This window comes from Eremomyces bilateralis (assembly GCF_010015585.1).
Source record: "Eremomyces bilateralis CBS 781.70 unplaced genomic scaffold P152scaffold_8, whole genome shotgun sequence".
NCBI classification, from domain to species: domain Eukaryota; kingdom Fungi; phylum Ascomycota; class Dothideomycetes; order Eremomycetales; family Eremomycetaceae; genus Eremomyces; species Eremomyces bilateralis.
This window is the reverse complement of record NW_022985074.1, coordinates 315,625-329,294: the sequence shown is the minus strand read 5'-3', so window position 1 is coordinate 329,294 and position 13,670 is coordinate 315,625. Positions and strand designations below refer to the sequence as shown.

The 13,670-nt window shown below is 53.4% G+C and overlaps 6 protein-coding genes across 6 annotated transcripts; 4 read left to right on the top strand and 2 right to left on the bottom strand.

Annotated features, from left to right (window-relative positions):
• Positions 1-938: 938 nt before the first annotated feature.
• On the top strand, positions 939-2,344 carry P152DRAFT_328783 (uricase). Its single transcript, XM_033675255.1, has one exon. The coding sequence runs from the start codon at positions 1,295-1,297 to the stop codon at positions 2,240-2,242; it is 948 nt and encodes a 315-aa protein (XP_033534487.1). The 5' UTR covers positions 939-1,294; the 3' UTR covers positions 2,243-2,344.
• Positions 2,345-2,447: 103 nt separating this feature from the next.
• Positions 2,448-3,125, bottom strand: P152DRAFT_473392 (mitochondrial 54S ribosomal protein YmL23; the record flags this gene model as incomplete). The annotated part of the gene is made up of 3 exons (XM_033681231.1): positions 2,448-2,566; positions 2,693-3,053; positions 3,105-3,125. 3 exons carry the CDS (start codon positions 3,123-3,125, stop codon positions 2,448-2,450), a joined length of 501 nt encoding a protein of 166 aa, XP_033534486.1.
• Positions 3,126-3,558: 433 nt separating this feature from the next.
• P152DRAFT_473391 (putative superoxide dismutase copper chaperone Lys7) lies at positions 3,559-4,398 on the top strand (the record flags this gene model as incomplete). The annotated part of the gene is made up of 3 exons (XM_033681230.1): positions 3,559-3,576; positions 3,638-3,845; positions 3,905-4,398. 3 exons carry the CDS (start codon positions 3,559-3,561, stop codon positions 4,396-4,398), a joined length of 720 nt encoding a protein of 239 aa, XP_033534485.1.
• A 1,975-nt stretch (positions 4,399-6,373) lies between these two features.
• Positions 6,374-8,611, top strand: P152DRAFT_328502 (uncharacterized protein). The gene is made up of 4 exons (XM_033675254.1): positions 6,374-6,584; positions 6,644-6,793; positions 6,846-7,181; positions 7,256-8,611. Exons 1-4 carry the CDS (start codon positions 6,570-6,572, stop codon positions 8,447-8,449), a joined length of 1,695 nt encoding a protein of 564 aa, XP_033534484.1. The 5' UTR covers positions 6,374-6,569; the 3' UTR covers positions 8,450-8,611.
• A 296-nt stretch (positions 8,612-8,907) lies between these two features.
• On the bottom strand, positions 8,908-10,085 carry P152DRAFT_435082 (DUF602-domain-containing protein; the record flags this gene model as incomplete). Its single annotated transcript, XM_033677515.1, has 3 exons — positions 9,534-10,085; positions 9,206-9,447; positions 8,908-9,106 (listed from the first exon to the last, which is right to left on the bottom strand). Exons 1-3 carry the CDS (start codon positions 10,008-10,010, stop codon positions 8,908-8,910), a joined length of 918 nt encoding a protein of 305 aa, XP_033534483.1. The 5' UTR covers positions 10,011-10,085.
• A 1,260-nt stretch (positions 10,086-11,345) lies between these two features.
• Positions 11,346-13,641, top strand: P152DRAFT_435079 (uncharacterized protein; the record flags this gene model as incomplete). The annotated part of the gene is made up of 6 exons (XM_033677514.1): positions 11,346-11,591; positions 11,641-11,848; positions 11,920-12,317; positions 12,390-12,641; positions 12,698-13,432; positions 13,498-13,641. The coding sequence occupies 6 exons, from the start codon at positions 11,346-11,348 to the stop codon at positions 13,639-13,641; spliced, it is 1,983 nt and encodes a 660-aa protein (XP_033534482.1).
• Between the last annotated feature and the right edge of the window lie 29 nt (positions 13,642-13,670).

Sequence of the window (13,670 nt, the reverse complement as noted above, 5' to 3'; positions counted from 1 at the left end):
ATGTCTTATGGCATAATGGCAGATATTGTAATGTTTCATCCCGTCGGGAGCGAACTAACCCCCAGTTTCATACATCGATGCTAGAGTCGACCTATAACGAATATGGATTATACGTGTAGTACTGCAATTGCGGATGCCCAGAGCAGGACGATGCCCCTGGCGTAATGAACTAGGGGTATGCACGGTAGTACTGTGCTTGAGTACTATAGTCTAGGCCGACTTCGAGCAATATCAAGCCAAACGGAAAATGGAATACATGAGGATAGATCCTGTACGCCATCGGGACCCTCAGGAAGCATCAAGTCGTCCAGAAACGATGAGATAATAGCCACCGAAGACTAGGCGATACATCTGACGCAGGACGATCCTTCAACACTAATAGGCGTGCACCGAACAATAGGGAGGATTCCGTAGATGATCGTCCACTGCATGGACTCTGGGCATCATTCGAACTCTTCTACGCCAATGATACGGAATACGGTAGACTCCATAACCCTGAAATATCGCAACAGCCACAAAGTTGAAGCCACTCTCGTCGCGAACTTGCGGGGATATTCGCGGATTATCATGTGCAAATATCATGTCGTCATACTAATTAGAATAACTAGTTAACTTAATAATATGTTGATATAAACCGTGAAACATTTCCGCGCAATGGTAGATAAATTCCGCTCAAAATGGAGAACAATGGATTAAAATCTGTCATGAATACGAACTATCCCACTCCTAGCGACCGATATCTCAGATTCTCAGGTGAGGTGCCCCGTAAACTCCACTCCCCCATCGCCATCGGTGACCTCCGTCTCCCTTTGGAGAGGGGAAACTGCCGCTTTCTACGCCCAATGACGCCGCAATTCCCTTAATCAAGTGCCAATTTAACGGAGGGGAATGGTTCTCGATCGCTAGCTGCCATTGGATCATTGATAGCGCAACGGAAGGCCTGGATCGCGCGTTGTCCAGAGGGGCCACATCCACAAACCAGTGGGCAGATTCCTGGATGGAAGGATTTCTCGGCCAGCTCCGCTTTGCGTAGTGTTCCGCGATAAGACTTGTACGGCCGATATATATGAACCATTGGCTGCTCTCTTCCTCTGGACTCCGTTCCTTTTTCTTCATTAGATGACTTAGATATCCGAAGGTCTAATCCCGACTGTTGCTCCTCGCTCGACCATTCTGCCTGTGAGATCTTGCTCGACAATTCCATCTTATCACCTCTGCAAACACCATAATTTCTGCTTCACGCCGCACTCGAACTACACCTAGACCCCAAACTACCATCACCATCACCATCACAATGGCCGAACTCACCTCCGCCCGCTACGGCAAAGATAACATCCGCCTCTACAAAGTCCACAAAGACCCCACCACCAACATCCAAACCGTCGTCGAAATGACCGTCTGCACCCAACTCGAAGGCGCCATCGATACCTCCTACACCGCCGCCGACAACTCCGTCATCGTCGCCACCGACACCCAAAAGCAATCCGTCTACATCCTCGCCAAGCAGCACCCCATCGCCCCCCCGGAGCTCTTCGCCGCCCTCGTCGGCCAACACTTCGTCGACAGCTACCCCCACATCCATGCTGCCCACGTCTCCATCGTCCAGCACCGCTGGTCGCGCCTCCTCGTCGACGGTGAACCCCACCCGCACAGCTTCATCCGCGACGGCGAGGAGACGCGCGAGGTGGCAGCGGTCGTACGCGACGGGCAGGGCGCCTCGGAGCTGCAAGGCGGCGGCGCGAAGGGCATCACGCTCTCCAGCGCGATCGACAAGCTGGTGGTGCTGAAGAGCACGGGGTCAGCATTCCATGGGTTCCATCGGGACGAGTATACGCGGCTGCCGGAGACATGGGATCGGATTTTGTCGACGTCGGTGCGGGCGCGGTGGGGGTGGAAGCATTTTGGGAGCGTGGACGCGGTGCGTGCGGAGGTGGGAGAGTTTGATCGGGCGTGGAAGGTGGCGCGGGAGGTGACGTTGAGTACGTTCGCGACGGATAATAGCGCGAGCGTGCAGAATACGATGTATAAGATGTGCGAGGCGATTTTGGGGGCGGTGGGGGGGATTGAGAATGTTAGCTATACGTTGCCCAATCGGCATTATTTCGAGGTGGATTTGAGTTGGCATAAGGGGTTGAAGAATACGGGGGGGGATGCGGAGGTGTATGCGCCCCAGACGGATCCGAATGGGTTGATCGACTGTACGGTGAGCCGGAAGGGGTTGAAGGCGAAGGCGAAGCTGTGAAATGCAGATGGAGAAGGGTTCGATTTTTTTCCATCTCACGGTCTACTAGGGAGCGGGTGTTAAGGATACTAGATTTGGACCTTCATTTGTACAAATACACGATACGAATACATGAAGATCATTTGAGCAAATGCCGACCATCGCCGTAGCAGTGCTTCTGAAACATCCTTCTCTCCAAAACGCCGTAAATGCTGATTGCTGTCTTTCATGCCTTCGCCTCGGCCAAAGTCTCCTTCACGCTGGGCGTATCTAATATTGACGGATTCTGCTCCACGGGGTAGTGCAGGATGTTCTTCTTGTACGGATGGGCATCGCCCTCGAATACTGTAGTCATGTTAGCCATCATTCCACTCCATTGATCATAACCCGCAACGCCTCCGCCTTCCTCCTCTCATCCTCATCCATCCCCATTTCCCTCTTCCTTCCCCCAAAAAAACAAAAATCACTCACCCTTCAACCTCCCCATTCTCACATCCCTCAACCGATTCTTCGGCAACATCCCCCTGACCGCCCTCCGCAAAATCTCCCCGCCTCCCCACTTCTCCATCAACTCCCCCATCGCCATGCTCTTCAGCGTGCCCGGCCGCGTCGTATGACTATAATACAGCTTCTGCTCCTTCTTCCGCCCCGTCACGTTGATGCCGCGACAGTTCGTCACCACCACATAGTCTCCGCAGTCTGTTGATGGGTCGTAGATCGGCTTGTGCTTGCCCATGAGGAGGATGGCGATGCGCGAGGCGACGCGGCCGAGGGGGGGGGTGTGTCGGGTGAGGGGGAGGTGGTGCCAGGGGCGGGAGTAGGCGAGGCGGGTCTGAATGGTGGTTATTTATGTGGTCATTTCTGCGGTGTTCAGGGAGTTTACCTGGCCGATTACTTGGGACATGATGGGCGAGAGGGTAGGTGGTGATTTAGGGATGGAGTTGGTGTAGCGGAACGATGCGGTCGTGAGCGGAGGCGTTGCCCATCCAAGGGTACGCAGAAGATAGGGACGGGAAGGATTGAGATTTAAAGGACGTTGATGGGCACAAAAGTGAGAGTATGGTTGAAGCGTGAGGTGACCGCAAAATCTCATATCATCAGAAATGTGAAGCTCAAGCCAGCCCTGTCGCGATAATTGTGATGTCGCCTTATCGCCTCAGGCATAAAACCTCCTTGCGACCTCGGGGAGCTCCAATGGATTCGGATTTCAAATGCTCTAGACTAACGTCACAGCACTTGAGAGCTAGAGTTGACCTTTTATTTTTACGATGAAAGGGATAATTAGAGTTGGAAGTCTGCAGTCGGTGCCTTTATAACATCTGAATATTTCACGAATCATGATACCCCCATTCGAGGTGTGCTATCTCCTCCATCCCCCAAGTCCAACCCTTTATACAGAATACTAACCCCCACCAGACCACCTTCGCCGTCCCCCTCCGTTGCGACGAGTGTATCAAACACGTCTCCTCCTCCCTCCACAAGCTCCCCGGTATCCACTCCGTCGCTGCTGACCTCCCTTCTCAACTCGTCTCCGTCACTGGCACCGCCGCCCCCTCCGCCATCGTCTCCGCCATCCAATCCACCGGACGCGATGCGATCCTCCGAGGAAGTGGGCGGGAGAACTGTACGTCCTGGAAATTGCAATACCTCCCAGACTCTACACGCAGAACTGACCTCGCCTAGCTGCCGCTGTCTGCATCCTTGAAACACACGCCGACGTGCCTAACCAAGTCCGCGGCCTCGCGCGCATGGTTCAGGTGACCTCGGACCTCACCCTCATCGACCTGAGCCTCCGCGGGTTGGCTCCCGGAAAATACTGGGCGACAGTGCGGGAAGGGGGAGATATCTCCCGCGGCACCGCGAGCACTGGCGGAGTCTGGGAGGCGGGGAAGCAGGCATCCGGGGAGGGCCGCGGGGTGCTAGGGACGGTAGAGGTGGATGAGGCGGGGATCGGGTCGACGTTTCTGGATCGGAGGATGCAGGTGTGGGAGGTGATAGGGCGGAGCGTGGTGGTGTCGCAGGAGCGGGAGGGGTTCGCGGCGGAGGATGCGGATACGTTGGTGGGGGTGGTGGCGCGGAGTGCGGGGGTTTGGGAGAATGAGAAGACGGTGTGTTCGTGTAGTGGGAAGACGGTGTGGGAGGAACGGACGGAGGCGGTGGGGAGGGGGGTGTTGTGAGAGGGGTGGATTGTTGGATTACTATGTTTGAGGGTATGAAAGCAGGTGAAGGGGGGAGATTCACAAGAGTGATGAGGAGATGTAGATGCTATAGGTCCTTGGGGATACACCTACTCATATCCACAAGTACTATTCAAGACACTCGGCGTGATATCGGGTCGGAATTACGATACGCTTCAAGACAGATTTGGCCAGGGAATGATCATTCTGCAGATGTATGCCTCACTGCATGATTGACCTAGGTGAAATCAACGGAAACAGGGCGAGACAAGGCTTTTATGAACAGGACTCCTCTCCATGAATATCAATTGCTTCATGTGTGGTGACCAAGCCATAGGGAGTAGGAAAACGGAATTGCCTCGGGTTCATTATTCCTCGTCTTTTACCCTGGCGTCACAAATTCACCCCGGATCGTCTCCGTGATGAGAGAGAAATTAAATAGACACCGTGTAGGTACCTTGCGCTTGTCTCATCTCCATCTCCATCGCCATCGCTCATGCATCGCGCTTCTTCTGCGCTTCCGACCCCTATCCCCTCCTCAGTTCTAGATCGTCTTCCTCTCTAACAACCCGGAAACTGGATCCGAGCACATAAAGGCGATCGCCAACAGGCCCATGCAGCTCCGCAGTGTTGCAGTTCCCCAGGTCTGGAACCGCGATGGTTATGCAATTCCCATTCCATCAGGAGTGGGTCGTGCAGTGGTCAGGAGAGGTGGGACTTGAGCGACACTCTGGAACGGATCTGTAACCGCTGAGGTTGGAGAATGTGGAGGCTGGAGGGTGAGCGATGACGGCGAGGGGGAGGCGGGGATTCTACGGAATACAGTAAGACAACAATACGAAGCACAGCACCATTGTCCATTAACAATGGTAATGGAATTGCACCAACCGATAGAAAGACAGACTTCCGATCTTAAGCTGTGATATGAATTGTTAGCACATCAATAGCGTGAAGACCAAGAGCATTAACAGCATTGGCGAAGCGAAACCCGTCGTCTATTCTTAACCCTCGTGTCCATCCACCAGTTCCCTCCCCTCTCTAACCGCCGTGGCACATCCCCCCCAAGCATCTCCCAGCATCCGTAATCCCTCACCAATCCCCATCTCCAAACCCCCGACATTCGACGCTCCAGATCCTCGCCATGCGTCCCATTCGTCCATCCTGGAAATATTCCCGTCCATTATGGACCCGCTGGGCCCCTCCCGCCGCTCCGAGCGCTTCGACCCGCGGAGCCCCTCGCAATCTTCAATCACTTTATGTGCGCCGCCCGCGAATGAGCTTATGAGCAGGACCGTCCAGGCGTCCAGGAGATGCCATGTCCTGTCTGATGTATTCTGCAGCTTTTTCCCACGCGCCCAATTCGTGCAGTAGTTTTCAGTAGTGCTTGCATCTCGTGAGCGTCAGTCGAGGCCTGGTGTCTCGGTTGTCCATAGATGTATTAGAGTCGCATATTCCGTCCCCATCCACTCACCATTTGGTTTCTTCTGCAGGTTCAGTGGTTACATCCGTATCTTTTCTTTATTCGTCACTTGTCCTCGCCATTGCACACCTCCCTAGATCTTCTGGAACCTCAAAAAGCCGCCTTGCCGTCTGCGCGACTCCGTCCCTTGCACCGCCGCTACTGCACTCACTCGAAAGACTTCACCTCTCTGCTGTGCGAGTTCGCGGCCACCAACATTGTTAACCGCCCGCTTTGCCGCTCGGCTTTGGAAGGATCGGATCCTGCGAAAGAGTTGAAATACAAGAAGAAGGATACCCGTTGCGCTCGAGTCCCTCATTTAGAAAGTAATTGTGCCACCTGGACGTCAACACTCCCTTGAGGTGGTTGGACTCGTCTCACTGCTTGTGCGCTCCGGAACTCCGTAGCTCGTCAATCGAACCACATACAAGATATTCTACCTAAAGAGCGCCTCGAGCTAGAGGGGGCCGTGCCATTGACAATTCCTCGAACGATATTCAAGCTATACACGACATCGACTCCTCGTAGAAGTCATCCCACAGCACGGTCTATCTCGGGAGCGAACCGTGGAACTCCACATCAGACGCCAATTTCCGAGTTTGTACCTACGACGTACCGATATAACCAGAGTTAGGGGTTGAGCATCAAAGACACCGGGAGTATTCCTCCGTTGGGGGGTTGAGCTAGCGGATTCGCTCGAACATCGGTCGCCATGTCGCTGAAACAGGTAAGCAGTCACATATCAGGGATATTGCAGAGAGAAAATGAGATTGACATCCACTCAAGGAAATCGAGACGTGGGTACAGGCACTAGGCCACTATGACAACAATGAGTTCGATGACGCGCTCAAGGGGTTCGGAAATATCGCCGATACCTCCAAGATCCTGTTCAACATGGGAGTGATATTTGCGACCCTAGGGGAGCACGAGAAAGCGGTATGTCAAGAATTGGGTCTTCCCTATAGAGGATCTGGCTAATTTATCACAGGTGGACAGCTATCAAAGAGCGTTAGCCCTCGACAAATACCTGGCCGTGGCCTATTTCCAGCAAGGGGTCTCGAATTTCCTCATGGGCGATTTCGAGGAAGCACTGGCCAACTTCAACGACACCCTATTGTACCTTCGCGGTCACAATAACATCGACTACGAGCAGCTCGGCCTCAAATTCAAGCTTCACTCCTGCGAAGCCCTTTTTAATAGGGGGTTATGTTACATTTACCTACAGCAAAAGACGGCGGGTATGCAGGATCTCGCCTTCGCTGCTCGCGAAAAGACCATGCCGGATCACGAAGTCATTGAGGACGCTATCCGGGAAGAAGCTGAAGTAAGTAACTTATCCCCCCCGAAATTTCCCCCCTTTCCAAGCTTTCTCCAAACATGTTGACTGACATGATCCAGGGATACACCGTCTTCTCTATCCCCGTCGGCATCATCTATCGTCCCAACGCCGCCAAAGTCAAAAACCTCAAAACCAAAGACTACCTCGGCCGCGCCCGTCTCGTCGCGGCGTCCGACCGCAACAATCTCTACACCGGCTTCGCCGGCGCCGAAATCAAAGCCGCCTCCGCCACCTCCCTCCCCGCCAAAGACGACCGCCCCGAATCCCAACTGTCCTACGCCGCCACCAACCTCGTCAAACCCAACCTCATCTCCCGCTCTAACACGCGCCTCCAATCCGAGCCCCCCATCAACCGCACAGTCTTCCCCCCCACTCCTCCCCCCGAAGTCGACTCCCGCCCCCCTCCCCCCCCTGACAAACGCCGCTCCGGCCCCGACCCCCTCTCCCGCGCCCAGAGCGTCAAAAACGGGGTCCGCCCCTACCCCCGCCCACTCGACCTCTCCGTCGCCGGCTTCGACCAACCCCAACCCACTAACCCCGCCCCGCCTCCCCGCCTCGGCACCCAGCGCTCCATGTCCGAGCGCCCCCGCCGCGACCACGACCGCTACGCCACCCCCTCCCAGGACCGCCTGCGCGGGCCCCGTCGCCGCTCCTTCGATCCCCTCGACGACGATACCGCCTCCACCGAGGATGTGTACGATCTGTACGGCGGGCGCGGCGCGCGGCGATCTCAGGCGAGAAACCCGGCCGGTGCCCCGCGCGCTATTGTTGGGTATATCGAGGAAGAGGACGAGTTCGGCGGGAGTGAGTCGGAGCCGGACTTCGAGATGGTCTCAAGGGCAAGGACGAATGGGTCGGGGGGGCGGAGGAGGCGGGCGTCACGATCCCGGTCGCGAGGGCCGGGGGCGGGGGGGCGAGGAGGGGAGTATGGGTACCGGTCGTCGAATGGCAATAGTAACAGCAACAGCAACAGCGTGACGTTGCGGAAGATCCGGGTGAAGGTGCACGCGGCGGACACGCGGTACGTGCTGATCGGGCCAGCAGTGGAGTTTGCGGATTTCGTGGACGGGATCCGGATGAAGTTCGGGTTGCGGAACGCGTTTAAGGTGATGACGAAGGAGGAGGGGGGGGATTTGATCACGATGAGCGATCGGGATGATTTGGAGTTGGCGGTGATGGAGAGTCGGAGGGTGGCGAGGATGGAGGGGTCGGAGATGGGGAAGATGGAGGTGTGGTTGGGGGAGATTGGGTAGGGGGTGGAGGTTATGACCTGGAGTTTGGGATCATAATACATACGATATTCACGTTGGGATTGAACATTTGTTCGGTTTTTGGTTTTTGGTTAGAGCGGCACGGCGACGAGTTCTTTATGTTCATGTTTAATCTCCTCCAGCAGCATTGGGAACCGATTGACGGCGATGGCAGAGAAGGGACACAGCGAGAGGGTGTTTAAACGATATGCATACCCTATAGCAGCTAGCATGATTTAGTGCTATTGATCATCTGATGAATCTCTCAGTCAGGCCTTCCAGTCATTTGTGTACAAAGTTGCTCCCTCGTTGCACCACCTGCCGTCCATGGTCATGAAAAGCCTAGTATCGTCACTCTATCCCAAAGCCAACCCTAACGCCATCAAATGCACCAGAAAATATAGCTTCGTGATCTCTTCATCCCCCACATCCCACACTCACCCCCCAACCTACCCCCAACCCTACGTCCTTTTCGCCCCCGCCGGAATCGAGAACCCCCTCGTCATGAAATCCTTCGTATTCGCCTTATTCGCACCCTCCCCTCTATTCGAGAACAAGCTCTCCAAGTTCTCGTTCTTTTGTAGTTTTCGTCGCTTGTTCGCGAGATCTTGCTCCGAGAGCACCTTGCTGGCTAGCGCGCGGGTGGATGCGTTGTGGATGCTTTCGGTAGATTTGGCAGTCGTTGGGGGAGGGACGCGGGATGTGGTGGGTGGGGTGGTCGGGTGTGCGGAAGATAGGGCGGTGGTGGTAGCGGTGGACGGGGTGATGTCGGTGTCGGGTACAGTGGTGGAGGTGGAGGATTTCAGAGCTGAATCTGAATCTGCTGCGGTGGCCGCCACTGCTGCCGCCTGCTTGCGCTTCTTGGAGCCCGGAAGCTTCTTCAGCGAATGCGATAGTCCTCTCTCCTTGAGTATCTTCACTCTTAGCGACAATCGCGCCAGGTCGAGGGGATCGGTTGGCAGAATCGGGATGATATCGTTCGGTGCATATGGCTCGTTGCACTGTGCTTTTGGTCAGCTATACTCCGACTTCCATGACTCCTTTACCCAGTCGGAGCTCGGCAGGAAATAAATGAGAGATCACCTACCACAAGACACTTCTCCCCCGCAACCTCCTTGACTGCCACCGCCGAAAACGCATGCCCGCACGGAACAATATACACACACTTCGTCCCGGGTCCCAGCACCTTGTCGCTAATCGGGCACACAAATCTCTTTTCCTCCCCATCACCCCTCTCCTCCAACTTCACACCCACCACATCTCTCAGCGCATTCACCCGCCCCTCCAAGATCGTCTCCGCCTCCTCCCTCCTCCGTGCCGCCAGCGACCCCGGCTCAGCGTTCGCGGACAGAAGGTGCTCGAGGACTGAGTCCTTGTTGTACAGTTTCCCCGATGCATCGCTGACGATCGGAGGCTGTAAGGGCTTACGGGATAATGGATCTGTCGACCAGCCGTAGGATTGCGCCTCGACGGCGCGCTCTTTGAGTTGCGTGGTTGTTGGGGTTTTGGCGGCTTCTTTCACGAGTTCGCGCCGCGTGGGGATGCTTCCGCCGTCGTTTCCCATAGTGGAGGGATGGTGGAGGGCTTATCGATCGGGAAAGACGGAAAATGTATAAAGCGTGGGTGTGGAGTAGCCAGGCTCTTGAATTGAAATGCAAGGCGGAATATCACGACGATATATTGCATCATTGGTTTCTGGAGCCAGCTGGACACACAGTGCCGTGCCGTGCCACACTGTGGCTGAAACTTTTAGACGGTCACGTGCAAATTCCCTGATTGACTTGAAGCTGCGTATTCAAGATCAGCATGAAACTTGCTGTTGAATACTATCCGATCTTGAATTATCCGACTGGCAAATGGTTTTGCCTTCCCCATCGAGATGGTTTGAGACTCCGCCCACAGTCCTCGCATTGTCTCCTGGAGCTCCAACGGCTCTTCACTCTGCTTCTACTACTCCTGTAGAAGATCTGGTAATGCTGTTAACTATAACCAAGTCGAGTATGGAGAAGTTATGAATGAAGCTTCAAGAGCCCATCAACGGATGATTATCTTTCCTAGACCTTGTGAGTACCCAACAAACCTGTTTAGGCTCTACAACCTCTGTGTCTCGGAGTATCTTCCAGACCTAGCAGTACTGCCTACAGGCATGTTGGCCAATATCAGCTTGTTTATCACTTTTCCTTGCTCGTACGGAATCGATGCTACCGAGATTTTCCTTCACATCTGCCAAATGGGATTTTCTACTAAAATGATCTCAATGCGGTCGATAGCGTACTACATTATTTCTATATCAAGGTCGGTTCTAGATTCCCGCTATCTTGAATCGAAGGAGCAACGAAGTCAACAGCTAGGGTGTCTGAATTGGCTCTATCAAATCATTCGGTTTCCTTGGCACTCCGAGACCCCGAGACAACACAGTAGGACATCATCCGCGCCCGATAGCTCAATATCAGGGAGTACGAGTGCAACACTAAGCGGAGGTCCCCGGTGTCGATCCGAGCAACCCTGGGATTATCATCGCACTCATTCGCGGAATCGTAATACTAGCCACCCTTTGCGCTTAAGTTAAAGGATCTATGATTCCAGCATGTCAAAGAATCAGCCTTGAACTCTCATCATTTCTTCACTGTTGTCTCAAGGCAACCACAACTACGGTTGATAGGTGCTAAAACGGTATTTCTAGAAGATACTACGTGGAATGAATAAATATCCATTGAATGGTGGTATGTGCTCTGATCCTATCATCGCGGATGCTCCTTCCTCCGGGTATTTAAATCGTTGTCTTGCCATTCTACATATATCGGGTCTTCTCTTGTACAAGTCTTACACTACGTGTTGTGAAGCATTTACCATCACCTACTCCTCCCTATATTCTTATATTAGTCTACCATGGTCTAAAATGTCGAATCCCTCCCCACCTCGTGTCCATCCCCTCTCTCAGCTCTCTGCCAACGAAATCAGACGGTCCAGCGTATTGGTTCGAGCCTTACACCCTCCTGAGTTCGGATTGGACTTCAAGTCTATCACCTTAAACGAACCCAACAAGAAACTCGTACTGGAGTTCCTCGATGCGGAGCATTCAAGGAGGCCAACTCCACCTGTCATCGATCGGGAGAGTATTGTATCCTACTATGTCAAAGGGAACGTATGTCGCCCCTCCTGCCTTCAATTAGGTAGTCGCCGACAGAAACTAGGAACAACCCTATGAAGCGCTACTCAATGTCACGAAAGATACGGTGGTTTACAATCGCCAGCTGGGACCGAATGTCCATGGACGGCCCGATGAGCTGGAAATCGAGGCCGTCAAGAAGTTGGTGCTTGAAGATTCGAACGTCAATGAAGAGATCCGGAATCTTGGGATCGACGACATGTCACTGGTAGTCTGTGCTGTATGGATATATGGTACGTATTGGTTCTCTATCAATGGATGTCGTAAGGAGTCCTAGAATTTAATTGACAGTCTGGAATTTTAGGTACGGATGCGACTAATAATTACAGAAGGATGTTTCAGTGCTATCTCTATCTTAGAGACCCAGGGAATCCGTCCGAACTCGATTCCAACTACTATGCGTTCCCTCTGCCTATATCTCCTGTTGTGGAAGCTGTCGGCCAACGAATCATAAGAATTGATCGACTTCCCACCGGAGCCGATCGTACTCTGAAACCCGGAGAACAATACAAGCCGCCTCCACCGAATGAGTACATGCCCCAGTACCAAACTCTCCGAAAGGACCTGAAACCACTCATCGTCATTCAACCCGATGGAGCTAGCTTTGAGATCGGTGAAGAGTCGGGCTCCCAAACACTAAAGTGGCAGAAGTGGTACTTCAGAATCAACTTCAACGGAAGAGAGGGAATGATGTTGTACGATGTATGTTATTCGCCGCAGTCTCTGGCAAAGAGTGGCCTAACCTGCTTCCGCATTCGGCTGATATAAGAATAGGTCCGGTATGATGGCCGACCGCTGTTTTATCGCATTTCCTTGTCTGAGCTAAACGTCTCTTACGCCGACCCGCGAAATCCATTTCATAGGAAATGTGCCTTTGACCTTGGAGATCACGGGGCAGGATATTCGGCCAACAATTTGAAGCTCGGGTGCGATTGTCTGGGCGCTATCTACTACCTTTCGGCATATCTTTCCACTGGGGATGGGGATGTCATGCTGAAAGAGAACTGCATCTGCATCCATGAACAGGTCAGTCCTCTGGCAGATTGGTACCACTGTTTCGAATATTCACGCTCTTCATACAGGACAATGGTATCGGTTGGAAACATACGAATCCTCGGACGGGAAACGCTGGAATTACCCGAAATCGCGAACTGGTTCTTCAATCAATCATAACCCTTAACAATTATGACTACGTGTTCGCTTTCGTCTTCAACCAAGCAGGAGAGATTAGCTACGAGGTCCGGGCGACGGGAATTCTTTCAACGCAGCCGATTGACAAAGATATATCAGTCCCCTGGGGCACTTTTATGCATCCCGGAGTATTGGCCTCTCACCATCAGCACTTTTTCTCCCTTCGATTGGACCCTATGATCGACGGTATTCAGAACCGTGTAGTATATGAGGAGGCCCTTGGGATACCACGATCCGACTTCAACCTGCACGGAACCGGGTACTACACCGAGGAAACTGCCATTTACAAGTCCGGGGGGTTCGACTTGGACAGCTCCAAGGGCCGAGTATTCAAAATTCAGAACTCCCAGGTGCTCAACCCGGTCAACAAGGAACCTGTTGGCTACAAGGTCGTGGTGCCGGATTTCCAAAAGATCATTGCCGACCCCGGCTCATACAACTACAAACGCACCCCGTTTGCCGACCACAACATCTATGTGACCAAATACAAGAAGAACGAGCTCTATGCTGCTGGACGGTACACTAACCAGTCAAGAGGAGGGGATGGACTTAGGACATGGGCAAATCGAAAAGACAAAGTCGTCAATGAAGACATTGTGATCTGGATCCAATTCGCAATCAACCACGTAAGCAACATATAATCCCCGTAGCTACGCAACCGAAAGAGAGTGTCATTAACGTGTGATAACAGATACCCCGAGTTGAAGATTTCCCAGTCATGCCTTGCGATACGCTGAGGGTTTGCCTGAAGCCAGTCAACTTCTTCGACAAAAATCCGGCGTTGGACGTCCCGCCGCCGACGCAAGAACGGAACGGAAGCTGCACGCTGTCATAGTACGCGACCGGGAAAGGCCCAAAGCACTT

Excerpts from the sequence above, each read along its gene's own strand:
- P152DRAFT_328783 (XM_033675255.1), top strand. The coding sequence starts at position 1,295 with ATGGCCGAACTCACCTCCGCCCGCTACGGCAAAGATAACATCCGCCTC.
- P152DRAFT_328502 (XM_033675254.1), top strand. Across the intron at positions 6,794-6,845 it reads TAGGGGAGCACGAGAAAGCG|GTGGACAGCTATCAAAGAGC; the intron begins GTATGTCAAGAA and ends AATTTATCACAG. Across the intron at positions 7,182-7,255 it reads CTATCCGGGAAGAAGCTGAA|GGATACACCGTCTTCTCTAT; the intron begins GTAAGTAACTTA and ends GACATGATCCAG.